The sequence below is a fragment of the Marmota monax genome, unplaced genomic scaffold, assembly GCF_021218885.2.
Source record: "Marmota monax isolate L192 unplaced genomic scaffold, Marmota_monax_Labrador192_F-V1.1 WCK01_AAM20220418_F8-fsc00145, whole genome shotgun sequence".
Taxonomy (NCBI): Eukaryota; Metazoa; Chordata; class Mammalia; order Rodentia; family Sciuridae; genus Marmota; species Marmota monax.
Genome location: NW_026695201.1, coordinates 4,181,354 through 4,199,735, shown reverse-complemented (window position 1 = coordinate 4,199,735; position 18,382 = coordinate 4,181,354). Strand labels below are relative to the sequence as shown.

The 18,382-nt window shown below is 43.6% G+C and overlaps 1 protein-coding gene across 2 annotated transcripts in view; it reads left to right on the top strand.

The window, feature by feature from the left end:
- Cd244 (CD244 molecule) overlaps positions 1-17,531 on the top strand; it is a 30,182-nt gene extending 12,651 nt beyond the window's left edge. Inside the window, exons 2-10 of one of the 2 annotated variants that reach the window (XM_058574114.1) lie at positions 1,500-1,835; positions 1,925-2,200; positions 3,608-3,712; positions 4,169-4,236; positions 6,983-7,036; positions 13,155-13,220; positions 14,515-14,571; positions 15,422-15,518; positions 15,861-17,531. In XM_058574114.1, coding sequence (XP_058430097.1) covers positions 1,500-1,835; positions 1,925-2,200; positions 3,608-3,712; positions 4,169-4,236; positions 6,983-7,036; positions 13,155-13,220; positions 14,515-14,571; positions 15,422-15,518; positions 15,861-15,889 — 1,088 coding nt within the window. In that variant the 3' untranslated portion in view covers positions 15,890-17,531. The remainder of the gene's footprint in view (positions 1-1,499; positions 1,836-1,924; positions 2,201-3,607; positions 3,713-4,168; positions 4,237-6,982; positions 7,037-13,154; positions 13,221-14,514; positions 14,572-15,421; positions 15,519-15,860) is intronic. The other variant, XM_046429056.2, reaches the window with a different exon arrangement.
- Positions 17,532-18,382: the final 851 nt, after the last annotated feature.

Here is an 18,382-nt window from a genome sequence, read left to right as displayed (position 1 = left end):
TGGGATCCTGTCCCACTGGTGCATGGGTCTGTACCTGATGCTGGGACTGGCTAAACTCTCCATCTGTGAGCTCTGGCCTGCATTTGGGGCATTCACTTTCTACCGGATGCTGCTCTTACTGCTGCAGATCTGGTACTGAACTCCAAGACCAAGTCCCATGCTAGATTTGTGCCCTGTTCCCAGCAGGTGGAGTCTTGCTTCCCACACTGCCTCCTAAGGTTGGAATAGGTATGCAGGTGCCTACTCAATTGGTGGGTATTGGCCTGGTGGTAGGGGTCTTGGGATTCTGTCCAGCAGTAGTTTTCAAGTGTAATGCATGACCTAAACTTGCTCACAATCTCAAGCAGGTGGAGTCTCTCTCCACACTGGACTGCTTGGAATTGGGGAAGGGGTGACATGGGCTTCTCATTCTTTTCTGCCTTTTTCAATACTTCTTTCATTTCATCATAAGCAGGACTATGTTCTCTCACCTCATTTCCTGAGCTCTTGTGAAGGTAGTTTGGTGGAAGAATAGCTCTTCAACTTGCTATGCCCCGTGGGGAGATGATCACTCGAGGATCTTATTTAAGTACCATCTTGCTTTGCCTCCCTTGGCCTCATTTTAACAGAGCCATTTGTGTAACTATCCCCAGATCCTGTTTTCTACTTTAAATTCTCCCTGACTCTCTCCAATCCAGGCCGACTGACTCTCGTATTTCCTTCATGCAATGGGCTGTGCCACGTAGCTTCCCTGCCAAAAAATGGCCATAGGAATTTGTGCTTTTCTTCACTGACAGTACTCAGCTTCTGTGGTATACTTGGGAAGTATAATTTTATTTTTGTTTTTCTAATTGTTCTAATTTTAGGGAGTGATCTTTGTGGATAGTTTCTGGTCAAAGATTGGTAAATGTCAATGAGTAAAGCCCACAAACCAACGTGCCAGGTGCTGTAAGAGAGGATGATGAATTCAACTCTATAAGAGGACAGAAGAGGAGCAGCTTGGAGGGTTTGTCTCACTAGGTCTGGCCATTGTCATCACTAGTGGTTGCTTCAAAGCTTCTGGAAGGCAGTCCCATCAGACACGGTGTTTATAGCATCTTGGTTAAAAACTCATCCCCTAAGACAAAGCAGCTGGATTTCGAGCTCATCATTCTCACTGTGTTACTTGAGTGCTTTCTAACTTAGTTTTCTCACCCATAAAATAAGGATAAGACCTTCACAGGGGTTCCTGTGAAATTAAGTAGTTAAAACATGTAAATGTTTGAAATCTGCCTGTCACATGGTAAGTACTTGAGAGATCCTAACTATGGTTATTGGTTTGTGGGTTCCTTCAGACTAGAGGACAGAGCTTGGGAAGAAGGACAGGCAGATAAAGGAAGTATATTTTCAGATTCTCTTTGACTCCAGACTCCTCACACATGATTCCATCCTCTTAGCTTAAGGGAGATTGCCTCCAACTGCCCACATTGCTCAGGCCTCACACTCTTTCTGTCACTGTCAGCCTGGTTTTTCTCTCCTAGGATCCCCAGATTCTACTTACGATGTGGTTGGTCTCTCGGGAAGGCCCCTCCCTCTACGGCCTTCTAATACACAGATGGAGATATCTTCTGTTCAATGGAAGATGCAGCTACTCTCATGTCCAGAAACTTATGTGATACTGACTTGGAGGAATAATTCCACTCCGACGTATGAAGATTTAGCTCTTAAACATTTCAACAATACACTTGATTTTAACTTTGAGAACTTAACCCTTCTCATCAAGGCCGCTAAGCCACAGGACAGTGGTCATTATAAACTGGAGGTGACCAATGAGTCTGGAAAGGTGAACGTGGTCCACTTCAAGGTTTTCGTATTTGGTGAGTCTCCAGGATTCCTCACCCGGTCCCCTCGATTCCTGTAGGACATGTATTTCCAGCACCTTTCTGATCAGAATCTCTGCTTCCAGATCATGTTGAGCAGCCTCTCCTGCAGGAACAGTGGAAGGCCCTGGAAGAAAGGAAATGCCAAGTGGTGCTGTCCTGCTTGGTCTCCAGGGACAGCAATGTGACCTACACTTGGTACAGAGACAATGAATTGATCTCGACGTCTGGGAACTTTACATATCTGGAGGTGTCGGTTGATCCCAATGACCAGAACACATATACCTGCAATGTTAGCAACCCTGTCAGTTGGGCAAGCCAAACCCTCAACCTCACCCAGGGATGTCTACGTGTCCCCCTGAGTAAGTGGAGCACTTTAGGCTATGACACAGGCTTAAGGTGTTGGACCCCATGACCAGGCTCACATGCAAGGGAGACTTGGATATGCCATTCCTGGGCTTCCTCCCCCAGTGTCATTTAGCCCTCCCTCAGCAAGGGCCTGGCCTCTAGGCACATGGTCTCTATAACCCAGGCCTATCTTAGTCTGGGAAGATTTTAACTCCATATCCTTCTGGAGATGCAAGTTTTCCCTACACACAGGGAATGCATGGTTGTTTGGTGAGTCTTGCAATGGCTCCTGACCATTATCTTCTTCCTCTGAAAGATATATGGAGACCTGCTCTGTCCTCTTGAGTGGTGGCTCACCATGCAGCTCTCCAGGAGGTAATAACACTGTCCAATAGTGCCTTGGGTCAGGAGAATCACACGATGCCTGGGGGGAGATCTGGGTTTATTGCTTATGCTGAGAATCACCTGAGTTTACATCGGTTTTTATTAGATAAACAAAGACTTAATGTGCCAGTCAGCATTGGTGTGATGGGAAAAAACCCAAACCCAAACCCAAACCATGCAGTCTCTGTTCTTAAAAACCTTCAACAAAATTGGGGCAACAAAACCAAGTACTTATGGGCAAAATAGAAACAAACAAGATGGAGGCACTATGTAGTGAGAAGGACACTGGTTTTTGCACTTTACATGAACGAACTCTGTGATCTCAGGCAGATTCATTAGCCTCTGTGAGTTTCAATTGTTCTCTAGGGTAAAATGTGGGTAACAATAACGGGTGCCTCACAGGATTGCTGTTATGATTTAGTGAGATAATGTTGTGGAAAGCTAGTCAGTTGGCCCTGAAACACTTAATTCCTCTCCCTTCTCATGTTGGCTGGATTATATATCAGGCAACACATGCAACACAAATGTTCAATGTTGAAGTTCAGGTGAGGAAGAGCAGTGGAGGCAGGAATAGCAGGAAGGTGAAATGGAAGACTTGCCTGGTGCATAGTAGGTGTGCAATAAATATTTGTTGAATTATAAACAATGAATAGATACAATATTTGCTGTGCCAGATGCTTTCCATATATCAGATTGTGTGATGATCCCCTATAGGTGGATAGCTTTAGCTCCTTTTAATGCGTGAGAAAATTTGAAGCTCAGAGGGTTAAATCCGTAACACTGAGCCTACAGAATTACAATTTGGACAAGACCTGTCAGAAATTAATGTCCAAACTCTTGGCATCACTTATGGGAAGTTACCCAATTGAGCAGAGAGACAACCTTGGTGCAGGATTCATAGGGCAGGAGGAGACCAGCCACACTGGGGAGGAGAGTGGGTTTTGAAACAGCTGCTACAGCTGGCAGGTGGGAAGTAAGAGGTGGAGTGAGTTCAGTCCTTGCACCTTTTAAAAAAATTTTTTTTTTAAATTTATCAGGATCCAGAATTCTGCCCTTTATGGTGATTGTCATTATTCTGGCCATACTGTTTATTGTCACTTTCACTTGCTTCTGTGTGAGGAAGAGAAAGAGAAAGCAGTCACGTAAGTGGATGGTCCTTGAGGGGTGCTGTGGCCCAATACATCAGATTCAGTGGCTGGGTGCTGTGTTCAGTGGGATGTGCCTGGATGCATAGTATCCCTTCCCTCCGGGAGTGTCGGGATGCGTGTACGTGGTTGAGAGAGGGCAACCAGTGGCAGCAAGGCTTCTTTCTGTGTTGGCTGCCAGATGTTTGCATCTGATCCTCAATGTGCAGACTTATCTGCAGGTTGCCTGGTTTGATTGGGGTCTGCCCATCTTGATAGAGAAGGTATGTCAGGGATGGGCACATCACATGCTCTTTAGGTATTGTGGGAAGAGCACTAATCCGCCTCTTTTCTAGAGCCGTTCTTAAGGTCTGGGCCATCTTGGGGAGAGGTAGGACCATCAAAAGTGGGAGCTGGACAGGAAGCCCTCTGGACGTTTCTGAAGCTCTGTTCCTTGCTTACCTCTTTCCACAGAGACCAGCCCAGAGACACCTCTGACAATTTATGAAGATGTCAAAAACCCACAGATGAGGAGGAATGAAGTATGGCATTCTATGGGTTGGGGTCTCTCTCCGTTGGTCTGGAAGTTGCTTTTTGGAGAATGGCCATTCAGAGCAGGGGGACAAAGAGAAATGGACATTGATCCTTTCAAAGTTATCCTCAGCCCTCCCCCATTTCTTTTCTCCATCAGTTTCTTAGTTCTGGCCAGACAGGAAATGAGGGAAAACAAAGGAAGCAGAGAAAATGAAAGGGAGGCAGACATGACATGCGCGGTGCGAAGGGATGAAGCACAAGAAAATCCAGAGGGCAGAGGCTGCTCCTTCCTCCCCAGACAGCACCACGGTGTTCTCATTGCTGCTCAGCCTCTCCAGATGGGCTGAGTGCCAAGAGGAGGGAAACCTTCCTGTATTTATTGTTTCTGACTGTTGCAGGGACAAATGACGCAAGGCACCGAAGACAGCAGGAAACAGTTCTATTTGGCTGCAGCCAGGTTCAGGGGGCACAGCTTTTGCTATAATCAATCAATCCCCTGAACCCCGAGTTCAGGGATTTATACAGAGTTTTATACCCAGCATGTAAGGGGAGGGGCTCAGAAGTTCCCAGTCTGCAGAAGTTCACATGAAAGCAGCTTTTTCTTTCACTGTTCTGGGCAAGTTAACCCTTCAAGGACAACACCTGAGAAGGGGAGAGCTTCTTCTCCCCTTTCTTTCCTCCCCTGCCAGCTGTTACCATGGAGCCCAGTTGTAACTTATCTTAAAAATGTAGACATCTCTGTGAAGCCCAGCTCAAGGCCAGAGGCCTTGTTTGCACATTTCTTCAAAGTACTATACTGGATACGTTTGTGAAAAACTAGTAAGAGGGTGTCCAGCACCTGGAGTGCTGGTATCTTCTCGGCCAGTGGCCAAGTAAAACAGGGTGACACGAAAATAGGAAGTTTATCTACAATGGACTCTTTTTCTGACAGTCCTAAAATCAGCCATGGTGAAGAGGGCTTTTCTGTGGAGAAAGGGGGTGCCACTTCATGACCACAAATTCTGTTTCTCTAGCAGTTAAGAGCTTATTTGGGTGGGTCTTTTCACTGTCACCCTGGTCTGGGGAGTGTGACCAGCCAAAGCATAACAGTTCTGTAACTGGCTCATTGATCTATGTTCTCAGCCTTTTGGAAAAGAAGAGGCCCGAGTCTGGCTGAGGTGCTGGAGAGAGTCATCAGCTTGATTTTAAACTGATGAGCCCTGGGTGTCTCCCCCAGGAACCTCTCTCACCAGCTCTCAGCAGGGCGGTGGCCACCTCTTCCTGTCATCCAGGGATGTAAAAGAGGAAGCTGCAGGGGGGTTGAAGATGCCCCCAGTACCACAGGCAGGATGTGGTGACAAGCCCGGGGAAAGGCTCTGATGGATCAGGCAGTGCCTGCTGAACTGGTGGGTAGCAGGTGGGAGTGGGGAGGAAGGCCCCATTTCCCACTGCCAATTTTGGTGCTTGGCTAGAGGAGGCAACAATGAGGAATCCCTCCGCTCTCCACACAGACGAGGCCTCGTGAGGCAGCCTCCCTCAGGTCTATTTCCTCAGTGGGAATGAGGGCAGCTCCCCTCGCCTGTTTCTTTGCCCTCAAAATGGAATATTGGGGTGTGAAAATTAAAGAGGAGATAGTTTGACTACTTCCAGATTCAGGTACGAATTCCTAAGGGCACATGCATCTAGCTTTAGCCATTTATCTCCTACCTCCCCGCTCTCCCCAAATGAAGATGACTTTAGAGAAATAAGAAAAACAGGAGGAAATAACCATTTAGAGTAAAAGAAATCTGTTGGAGACTCAGGCTTGTTACACTGCTTTTGACTCAGGTTCCTCTCTGCCCAACCTCAGCCTTCTGTGGGGTCTATCCCTGTCTCCAGACCCCAGCTTGAAGGCCTAAATCCCAAGTTTCATGTGGTCTCACTTTGGAGACCATCCACAGGAGAGAAAAAAACAAACAAACAACTCCTGTTTCTTGACACATGCCCATGACTCTCTGGCCTCCAAAGATGACTTGACATTTCTCTTCCTCTTAGCTTTTTGTTTCTGGGGAGTTCAGCTTCCATCTTGTCTGATGAATGCTGCTGACCTTCTTTGGCTCCCCAGCAGAGCTCCATCTGGAAATATGTGCTCAGGGATGTGCAGCGTGAAATATCTCCACTCCTAGTCTGTTGTGGGACAGGCCTGAGGGAGGGAAACCGGAAGGGCTGTGTTCCCCCTGCCTTTAGCCTTGGGTCTAGGGCTCCACCCAGCATCACAGCTGCCAAGAGGACTGGCTTGAGGCCAAGGGAAAGCTGGTTATGAAACATAGATTGAGGGGGGGGGGGCTTAAAATGCTGAGTCTTTAAAATGCTTAAACCTTCTGAATTTCGGTGCCCTGAGGTACGGCTGGGATCGTTGCTCTGCCTGGAGTTCTGCCCATTATCAGTGGTTATGTGGAAAATTTAGTCCTCAAGTCAGCCAAGGCAAGGAGGGGTTTCTAAGTTATCAAAGCAAAGGAAGGGACAGGGGTGCCCAATGGACAGGATTGCTTGAATCCAGTCACACAATTAGTGTCAAGAGCCATTAGTTGCTCTTGACACTAATTGCTCCATTGTGACCTCCTGTAACTCCTCCTGCCTCTCCCCCTCCTGGGGTGTTCAATGATGAGGCTTTTCCCAGTCCTGCTACCTTCTTCCCAGGCTTCTTTTTTCTATCTTTCCCTGTTTAATCGAAACCTGGACAGACCCCGCTGTCTACCCATGTCACCTCATGTTCCTTTATTGTTTCTTCTACAGCAGCAGGAAGTCCTTGAAGAAGGAATCACCATTTACTCTGTGATCCAGTCCCAGGTACCACTCTGGTTTCTCTAATACTTTTCATTCCCATCTATGCGGCTCCCTAATGCCCCGTCCCCAATTTACACCCCTCAATGGCAGGATCTGGGTGTTCCTGGGGTCCAGAGCCTAGCTTGGCTTCAGGTGCATTGACAAGTTGAAAAGATCAGTATATTCTGGTGTCATTTTCCATATTTTTATGAGTCCATGATAATTATTCACAATAGTGGAATCTGTTGATATATTTGTATATGCACATGATATAACAATAAAATCTGGCCAGTACTTTCCCCATTATTTCCCCCTTTCCTCTCCTCCTTTCTCCCTGGTCCCTTCTTCTTCTCTATTGATCTCCCATCTCTTTTCATAAGACTTCCACCTATGCCACATCTTTCTTTTCCTCTCAAACTTCCATATGTTTGAGAAAAATACAACCCTTAATTTTCTGAGTCTGGCTTATTTTGCTTAACATAATGCTCTCAAGTTCCATCCATTTTCCTGCAAATGACATAATTTCATTCTTCTCTGATTAAAACTCCATTGTGTGTACATGCCACATTTTCTTTATCCATTCATTCATTGACGGACACCAAGGTTGGTTCCATTGCATTCAGTTGATGTAAGATAGAGTCTTGCAGCCCTTAGTGCAGGAATTAACTGTTGACACTTACTTAGGTCTTTGAAGGCTCTCGGTCTAATTCACCTAAATTCCTAGTTTAGGGTATTTGGTATTGTGGATTGTGCTCCTATAAACATGAGTTTGCATTATTGCTATAGTATACTGACTTTAATATTTTCTTTAGGATAAATACCGAGGAGTGATATAGCTGGATCATATGGTGTTTTCATTCTTAATCTTTTGAGGAACCTCTGGAGTATCTTAACAGAGCTGGAAAGCCCAATGCAGACATTCTCCCTTTTCCCACACTTGGCAGAAGGTCTAGCCCAGATTGTCTGTAGGAGAAGGAACCTTGTTAGGGAACTCAATTTTTCCCTCTTTCTATTGATTCCAATCTGCCGCAGTCTGGCTGGGCACAAAATAACTGAGCCACCACAAAAGCCTTGTAGATTCAAACAGCAACTCTTTATTTCCGAACTCTCACCAGCACTCTACACACACGTTCTGGGAAAATACACTCCCTTCACCAGGCTCTGCATACCAATACTCTCAGAACCCTGGGAGAACTCCATGGGAACTCCAAAGGAGCGGGCGCCTGAGGCAGCAGGATACGCCCTAAACCTGGAGCCGCCCTATTCCCAGCAGGATCCACCGTAAACCTGGAGCTGCCCTATTCCCAGCAGGATCCACCCTAAACCTGGAGCCACCCTAGTCCCTGAGCAGGGTCACCTTTCAACCCAAAATGCCATGCATCATTCCTACTTGGCTATGGCTCTCAGCATCCCCCCCCCCTTCTGTTTAATTAAACAACAAGCAATGTGGCTTAGGGACCGTGCCTGTTAGGTGGTCCAATTCAACGTATGGTCCTTACCTGTCATTGGATGAGCTGACCTCTAGGCGTCAGCCTCCTGTCTTAGGTTGGTACCACTGCAATTGGATCATACCCATCACTGACTACTGGTCCAGCACATAGCCATACTTGTGGATAGGCCTATGCACCAGTGTGGGGGGGGGGATGAGGTTCTTTGCCACACCTCTGTTGGCCCCTAAATTTGGCCTTGATGACAGTGGGGGGGGGTGAGGTTCTTTGCCTCACCTCTGTTGGCCCCCAAATTTTAGACCATCACTAGCAGAAGGGAGGAGGATACAGAAATGCCACGACACCAAGCCAATTGACGGCTCCTTTGGAAAAATTGTATCACCGGTGACAGCATCAGCAAAGATACGCCAGCACTACCACAATTCACTGCACCAACAGATAGATAGTTCACAATGCATACAAGTGATACATAGTCCAGGCACGTTCTGCAAGCAATTCAAAGCAGAGGAATCTATAAGTATGTCCATTTCCTCCCAAAGTAAATCAACTCCTTGATTGAGCATTACTTGTTGAGTTATTATTCATTGATGCATCAGTTTATACAGTTTATTGTAATAGCTATCATAGAAGCTGTAGTTTGGTTTTATCTTTGTCTTCACCGGCACTGGGATGAAGATAGGAATTCTGGCAATGATGCTAAAAAGAAATTATGTAACATTCCAACAGGTACTAAGAAAACAATTTTCTGAACAATTTACATTATCCTGAACAGAATTATTAAATATAATGAAAAGGAAAGGTGAAAGTAAACAAACAGATCTGTTAACCTCCTTATTTGTACACATATTAAAACAATCCTCAACAGCTGTTTACCCAATTTAAATTAAACCATTAAAATCACGTGGATAAAAAAAAAATTCGGATCCATTTTTTCATGAGCGCTCCTCATACATGATATATGGACATATGCACACACAGACATACAACACAAAACACAAGTGTGCACACAAATGTACAACACATAAGACAATAGTAAAACACAAGTGTGCATACAAACGTACAACACATAAGACAATAGTAAAGGCCTTGTAAAGGCCTTGTAGCTTTACACAGGTGAAATCTCCATTGCAATGTTTAAAAACTCCACAGTCAAGAAATAAAACTGATCAGAAGAACATTAACCTAGGTCTGTATGAGCTCAAAAAATAAAATAAAACTTTATGATGTGGGAAAAGGCAATAATAAAATAGATATTGAAAAAAGCATCCTGGTTAATCACTGTTGCAGATGTAAGAATAGCCAAGCTGGAGCTCTGGATATCAGCTGTTATGGATTTGAGTCAAATCATCTTCTTTTTGGTCTGTAGAAATTGCTTTAATTAATCTCTCTGGAATCCAAATCGGCTGCTGTTCTCCCTGTGGACACACACAAACAGACCCCCGACTCCAGACAATCACTGGGTCAGGACCTTTCCATTGTCCTGTTAGAATATCCTTCCAAAGTACCTTAGGCTTATGTACATTTTTTTGGATACATATGCCTTTCCGCAGCACTAAGTCCTGAAGAATCCAAATTTAAAAAGTTTAGAGTAAAAAGGGTTATTTTAAGTTTATCTTTGGGGGATATATACCCTTTCCCAATTCCTTCTTTTTGTTTTAATAAGTACATTTTAATAGTTTGATGAGCTCTTTTAACTATGCCTTATCCCTGTGGATTGTATGGGATTCCTGTTAAGTAAAACATTAACTGATTTTAAACATTTTTCCATTCACCAATTTATGAAAACACACATAAAGTTTAAATATACTACCTTATGGAACTTAATAAGTAAAGAGTACTTGATTTTATATTTAGTGATTGATGTTTCAGCACTTTAGCTTTGTAAATTAATCAGATGTCTGTAAAAACCAAGATCTTAGACAAGTGTAGTAAACAGAACCAGCCATCTCTTTCTTGTTGAAGAAAAATCCTCTTGTTTCTATCTTCTAGTTTTCTTCTAAGGTTTGTATATTTACCCTTAGTTGCTTTTTTTCCTCCTAGTTTTTTTTTCTTCCTATTTTGTGGGTTTAAAATTCTTGTCTTCCTACATCTTTTTTATCTTCCTACATCTTCTCTATCTTTTTTTAACCTTTCTGTACTTTTATCTTTAAAGTTTTCCACTTTAAATTTTTAATCTTCTTTATCCAAATTGCTTTTATCCTATTATCTTTCCATTTTCATGGTTTTTTTTAAGTAATGCTTTTAAGATTAACTAGGCTTCGAATGACGCAATCTTTCCTCCGTCATGAAGGCATCTTAACCACCTTCAATTTAACCTTTTAAAGCCTTTTGCAACTTACTTAGACATTTTACAACTTTTTACTTTACCACACAAAGATTATCTCATCTAGAAACATTTCTTTATTTAACCTTCCATATTAAAATATATTTCCACATCTTGAATAGCTTTTACTGAAACTTCTTATACTCTTTGTATATAAATTATACCTGATAGAATCTGAACTCTTAGTAACCTTGTTTCAGCAAAGACACAGACACAAAGCAATATTAAACATTTTTCCATTCACCAATTTATGAAAACACACATAATGTTTAAATATATTACCTTATGGAACTTAATAAGTAAAGAGTACTTCATTTTATATTAGTGGTTGATGTTTCAACACTTTATCTTTGTAAATTAATCAGATGTCTATAAAAACCAAGATCTTAGACAAGTGTAGTAAACAGAACTAGCCATCTCTTTCTTGTTGAAGAAAAATTATTCTGCAGGATACCATGATGGTCCCATTGTGATATATTCAACAACTTCTCTTTAAAAATACATGGGCTACATTTTTGTATTGTATCAACATATGCCCTAATTGTTCTTGGTCTTACTGGGGTGCCTCCTTCCTCTAACAATTTCTGTTCCTTAGGGGCAAACAACTTTAAACTTTGAGTCAACCATTTTCCCCAGTTTGCCTGAGAAAGTTCTAGGGACAGGCAACTTGAAATAAAAACAAAATAAATCAAAACAAGAACATATTGTTTTTTGAAATGGTCACCCATTCTTTCACTGTTCCTCAGGGGCGAGCAATTTCACTTACCTCCAAGCTTCAGGCATTCCCCGTACGGGCCACCAAATGCCGCAGTCTGGCTGGGCACAAAATAACCGAGCCACCACAAAAGCCTTGTAGATTCAAACAGCAACTCTTTATTCCCAAACTCTCACCAGCACTCTACACGCACGTTCTGGGAAAAATACACTCCCTCCTCCAGGCTCTGCATACCAATACTCTCAGAATCCCGCGAGAAGTCCACGGGAACTCCAAAGGAGCGGGCGCCTGAGGCAGCAGGATACGCCCTAATCCTGGAGCCGCCCTATTCCCAGCGGGATCCACCCTAAACCTGGAGCCACCCTAATCCCTGAGCAGGGTCACCTTTCAACCCAAAATGCCATGCGTCATTCCTACTTGGCTATGGCTCTCAGCACCAATCATTGGGGCTCTCATACAATTTATCCTCATTACCCCTAATACCTGTTTTCAGGAAATACTAGATCTGTTTTGGTCTCTTTAGTCTTATTTAGACTTAACAGTACATCCATTTTCTTAATAAATCTCCCACAACAGCCTCATGAAATAGTCTTAATGCTTTAGATATAGTCTGAACCCCACATCACAGATAAGCAAACAGGATAATATGCTCAAGGCCACATAGCTCGGTAGTGGCAGAACCAAACCAAATGGGTTTTTGAATCTCCATTCCATCTCCTTCTACCTCACCTTTTATAGCCTGGGGTTATAGAAATTTACTCATGGACAGGAGACACATCCAATATTGATCAGCAAATTATTGATAACCCAGGCTGGGAGAGATCTCCCAAGGAAAATGCTGCTTCCTTGTGGCCAATGATGAAAAGTTTCTGATAAAATGACTCTTTTCTTAAAAAAGTATTTTTACTTTTTAAATTTTATTTTATAGGTTCTTATTAGTTATACATGACAGTAAAATCCATTTTGATAAAATTATACAAGCCTAGGTGCAACCATATCTTAGGCTTGGTGGCTGAGCTGTGGGGCACAGAAAATCCATTGCAAGAATGATTGATATCTGCAGTTTTCTGGCTTTATTCACATTGAAATTCAAGGAGAGGGATTGGATAAAATTCAAGGAAGAGCTCCTCTCAGCTTAGGGTGTTGGGTGAGGATGAGATTGCTCCTCTGGAGTACCTTAAAAGGAGGATAGTTACCTGTCCTGGAGGACTCTAGTTTCAGGTCCAGAGAAAGAAGATATGTTGCCAACAGGAGGTGTTGACTCCTTGAGAAAAAAGCCCTGGGGGGCTTTGAATACTGGATTTGAATACTGAACCCATTGTTTATAGTCTGTCTGATTTGGACTTTTCACCCTTTTGTAGCCTCACCTGTGGCAGGGGAAAATTTATGATTGTTCCTAAGTTATAAGAGTGGTATAGGAATTAGGGGAGAATGCATGTATAAAATAACTGCTCAACAAATCGTAGTTACCCTTAGTAACAGAGTGGGACTAGCATTCGCGTTGACTCATGGCCTCCTGGATAATTCAGGGTTCTTTTTACTAACACTTAAAGCTTCTGTCTAGGCAGGGTATAGGCAGAGTGATGGAAGCAATGATCCCTCTAGGGTTGTATTGGATCTATGCTTCTGAAATGCTCTTATTTCTTTTCTCATTAGCCTTCTTCTTCCACATCAAAAGAAGCTACAAATACGTTGTATTCAGTTATACAGCCTTCCAGGAAGGTAAGTCTCTTCCCCCATGTGGTGTGATTGATGCAGATGTGTATTTTGCATGTGCATACACAGGCATGTGTTTGCAAGAGTGTGTGTGCATGCTACAGTGAGTGGTCCTCCACGGTGTGTATCTGGGTAGCTTCCATTCAATGACTGTGTTTCAATGTTAATGGGCCAATGAGGAAAAATGCCTTTAGGGTTCTGCCTTGAGGATAAGGACATCTCTGGATTCAGAGAATAGTGGATTATAGGATTTTCTAGGGCTTTTGTGGGATTCGAGGGACAAAGACAGGAAGGAGGTGCTTTGTGCAGAAGGACCACAGGGTCCTTAGTAGACCAGCTGAGGCTGTGGTGAAAGATATTGGAGAGGTTTGCGAAGGAAGGACTTAGGGCCTGCAGCTGGAGGGCTGGATTAGGGGGAAACAATGCTAACTTTCTGGCCAGTCACCTGCTGGTGGAAGACCCTGGACCGCAGCAGTCATGTTCCACTCACATCCTGCTCCAAGCTGAGCTCATAGCTCTTGTGTGTACCCAGTACCTTGGAGCTGAGTTTCCTGATGCTCTGCTCATCCTTTTTACTTGGTATGGGAGAGGATGGGAAGAGTAGTGTTTCCATGGCTTGAACTGCAGTATGAAACCATGAGCTGCTCCATGGTACAATAGGAAAATGGAAATCCACAGAACTGTGGGAGTCCATATAGGTTAGGGACTATGTATTTGAAGGGATTTAGAATGGATATTCAGACTTCTTATTCAACCTCTTTTCAATAAGTCATTCATCAACTTGGACTCACCATGAGAGATTTTTAATTATATGCTACAACCAAGGACATCCAGATGCTCATAGGTACTCTGTTTACATGCTTTAGTATTATATTTTGAAAACGTTTTTGTTTACATTATGGGAAAGTGTGTTGAAGAGATACATGGTTTGGGATGATAATTGCATTAGGACTGTCTGAGGGATATGTGTGTGTGTGTGTGTGTATGTGTGTATGTGTGCATGTGTGTGCATGTGCCCTGGGAATGTGTGTTTGTGTGTGAGACTTAGGGGTATTTGGGTATGGGATACTAAACCCTGGCTTTGGTTCAGAAATGTCATATCATAAGCCAGTATGTACTGTGCTTTCTGGGAGACCATTAATACCACTGTTTATTCTTGAGGTAGATTCTTTTCACTTTCTTGTTGAGGAAAGCTTAGGAGACTTCTGGGGTTTGAGTCTCTTTTGGAATTTGTTGTGTTAGTCAGGAATAGGACATCTCTTATGTCGAATGTGTAATTCTTTGCTCTCTGAATTTCTAGTCCAGATGCAAGGAGAGGAACCATGACCCTTCCGTCAATAGCTCCATCTATGAAGAGGTAAGATTCTGGAACTCTTCTGAGTGAGTTTAGTGTCTATACCACAGTCCTTAAGACAAGTCATGAAGGGTGTACTTATGAAAAGGTCATCCATACAGTCTCATAATTGTAGGATTGTAGGGATTTTTTAAAAAAAATATTTATTTTTTAGTTCTCGGCGGACACAACATCTTTGTTTGTATGTGGTGCTGAGGATCGAACCCGGGCTGCACGCATGCCAGGCAAGCGCGCTACCGCTTGAGCCACATCCCCAGCACTGATTGTAGGGACTTTTAAATCCAAATCTTCATTTTAGAGATAAAGACATGAAGGTCCAAAGAGAGTGAGGGTCTCCCCCAATGTGACATCAGGTGTTCAGATCTGACTTTCAGCTTGTGTTCTAAATTAGGACTGTCCCCAATCTAGTTCCCAGGCTATTGAGTACAAATTAGACATCTCCATTTAAAGGCTGCATGTGAGGGTGGGGTGGGAAAAATCCAGAGAGGGGAAAATAAGGAACTCTAAGTGATTTTCTAAATTAGCATGGCATTGGGAACCATTATGGATGTGGATGATCTTCAGCTTCTGCTAAGGTAGACACTGTTTGAAGGTGACCACTGAGCCTGGTAGCTAACTGATTCCCATCAGGCCATTTAGGGAGGAGAGAGGAGGAACTCGACAGTTCTTGGGGGATTATTATACATAAGACAATGTGCCATTGTCTTCACATGAACTATCTGATTTAATGCTCACAGAATGCTATAAGTTAGATATATTTTTTGGTAGTATTAGTGGTTGGTTGCATATACTAGGCAAGTGCTCTACCATGGAGCTATGTCCTGAGCCCTTACCTTCACATTTATACCCAAAGAAATTCAGGCATGGATGTCACCTCTTCCTGTTAGCATCATACCACACCCAAGCCTCCATCCATGACATGTTGTCTTTGATTGCATTGGAGATGGCAGGTGGGTACTTTCTGAGATTCCTGGCCCTTCAGCTATAGTTTTATATTAAAGCCAACTGGACAGACAGTCCAGGGGTATAGAGGATACTGTGTGGGCCCAAAGTAATGTAGGGGGTTACAAAGAATCACAGTGTAGTTAAAAGATCCCTGGAATTGAAGGGAGAAAAACTGGATTCAGGTCCCCTCTTTACTTCATGTTAGTCATTGACCCTGCGTAATTTATTTTACCACTCTGAATTTCATTTTCATAATCTATAAAACAGTGATAACAATTCATACACCATAGAATTATTATAAGGATCTTCTGTTGGGAGGGTCTGAAATTTCCCTTTTTCTTCTGCAGGTTGGAGCAACAGAGTCCAGAGCCCGTAACCCTGCCCGACTGAGCCGCAAAGAGCTGGACAACTTTGATATTTATTCCTAAATGCTGTAGCTCTTTTGGCCTTTCTTCCATATCCGCTTTGGTGCTGGGAATCAGCGGAATAGATGTTGCCACAGGAGTTTTTTTTTTTTTTTTTTTTGGAAGAGTTCCTAGTTGGGAGAGGATATGAAAGTCTATTCGTGGTCTTTATTTTGTTTTGAAAATGATTTCTAACAGCCATGATACAAGCAAGGTTGTGAAATAATATCTCCCAACTTAGATACTAGACAAGAATGGGTGGAGAGGTTGGGTTGACCACATTCTGAGTACTTGTAATCTATAAAGTTATGTAAATGGAGGCTTGAGATTCCCTTGTCCTGGTTTTCTAACCTGTTACTTGTCTCTCATCCTCTCTGATCTGGGATGCTGGTCTAGACTGCGTTTCTAGACCCTCACCTCACCCAGGCCTACCTACCAAGCAAAAACAGGTGACAGTGACTCAGGGGAAGAGGAAGCAGGCTCCTCTGAAGCTGTACTTTCTGTTTGCTGGCAAGCAGGTTCTCACAGGTGGACCAGCACCTAGGCTGCAACTTGAATGCAGGGGAAAAAATTTTCCCCTACACCTCAACACATTTACAGTGGCCGGTTGGTCACAAAGGAAGTGGGCAGACACAAGAACAGAGGGTGATGAGAAGCAAACTCTTCATTGGAAAGAAAAACCACCCAAAGCCTTTCTTGAGAACTGGGCAGTTAGACCAGTTTTGTCCAAAGTGTAATGTTTGATTTACAAAGACATATTATTAGAAATCTATTTTGGCTCCTTTGTGGTAGAGGTCTGCCTTCTCTTCTTGGAAAACCCATTCTATTTAAGTTCTGAGTCCTGATTAGTGTTGCCTTCCCACTGTATACCTTGGAGGGAGGGCTTGGGTACTTGGGTGCTAAAAGATGAGGCGGCTGGGAACCAGATCTGTGCTGGGTGCCCCGAGTCTTTAGGCCGGCCCTCAACGAGGCTGGGACTCTGGATGAGCCCAGGAGAGGGGACTCAGAGACGACAGCAGGTGATAACTGCTCATAGCCTGGCTCTTCAGTGTCCTATCCTTCATTTAAAATATGTGTTTAATATAAAAATTTGGTGTTACACACAGGCAGCCTAAATCCTTTGCCTGGGTTAAATCTATGTATCTTCTCTACACTCTGCATTTCTACACTCTAAAGCAGTCAAAGGGGACTTATGGGCCATCTACAAACACATGTCTGTTTAATTCTGTTGTAGAAGGCTGTTACAAGCCATCCACGGGCTGTGTGTGTGAGCTGTTGTGCATTGTAGCCAAATGAGGGGATAGGCCAGGCATTGCGGGCTCTATGTGATCAGGGAGTGATTGCATGATGCAGGTGTGCCTGCCCCTCTAGCTCTGCCTAAGATCCCACACAGCACCTGAGATGGGTGGGACTTGCCAAGATGTCAATCAATCTGCTGACCACGAGACCTCACGAAGCAAGACTCCACCCTTGAAGTCTTATCCCTGCCTCTGATGTCCCCGCTATAAAATAAAGGAAACACGGGCTCATGCTCTCTTTCCAGTGCTTTCTTTCCAGCATGGAAACTGACCCTTAAGGTCACAGAGCCGTCCCGCCCTCCATTTGAAAAACTTATCTCTGTGTTGTGTGATTTTTTGCCGCTTTCTTAGCTTATGTTGCAGCCAAACCCAATTCCTCTTGTCTGCATAGGTCATAGGCAAGAGAGGGATCTGACTTTCTGGTGAGCTGTCAGTGACTGGGACAGCAGAGAACCAGGTGCCTGGGACCATTCAGTATCACAAAGGATAGCTAAAACATGCACTTGCTCAAGTCAGCCTGATCTCTCTTCCTGGGGGCTGTGGCTAGCCTGGCTCCTTCCTAGAGGGAAGTCTGGATAGACCACATATTGAATTAAGTGTCAAGGGTTAAAAGCCAGAGAAATATATTCAAAAGGAGTCTGGGGTCCTGAGTTAGGTATTGGTAGCTGAGTTGTAGAATCTAGGAGTTGGGTAAAGAGACAGCAAGAAATGATGGGATAAGAACAGTCCAGATGAACACCAGAGACACTGATCGTTGACTGCTGCTGGCTTTTCAAGTGGCTTGAACTGTGTAGATCTTGAACTGGTCAAATGTTTTTAAGGAACAGAAGAAACCCTATGGGCCCTGGACTTTTGGTATGCTATATTCTGGAGTGTGATATGTATAGCATCGTATCGTGTGCCAGACTGATGAACTTCCATGATAACACCTATAATTATCCATGCAATGAGCCCATGAATAAGCAATTATTAAATTCCTGCTGAATATGAAGCACTTTCTGAACCCCTGGGAGGATCCATCGCAGGTCCTAGAAGCCATACCGACTCCAAGGCCCATGGCCAGAAGGGTATGGCAGCAGAAACACAACATTAAAGGACATAAGTGGGCTGCAAAGTGCATATAATCACAAATGTACACTATAGAATCACGAACATGTCAATATAGTG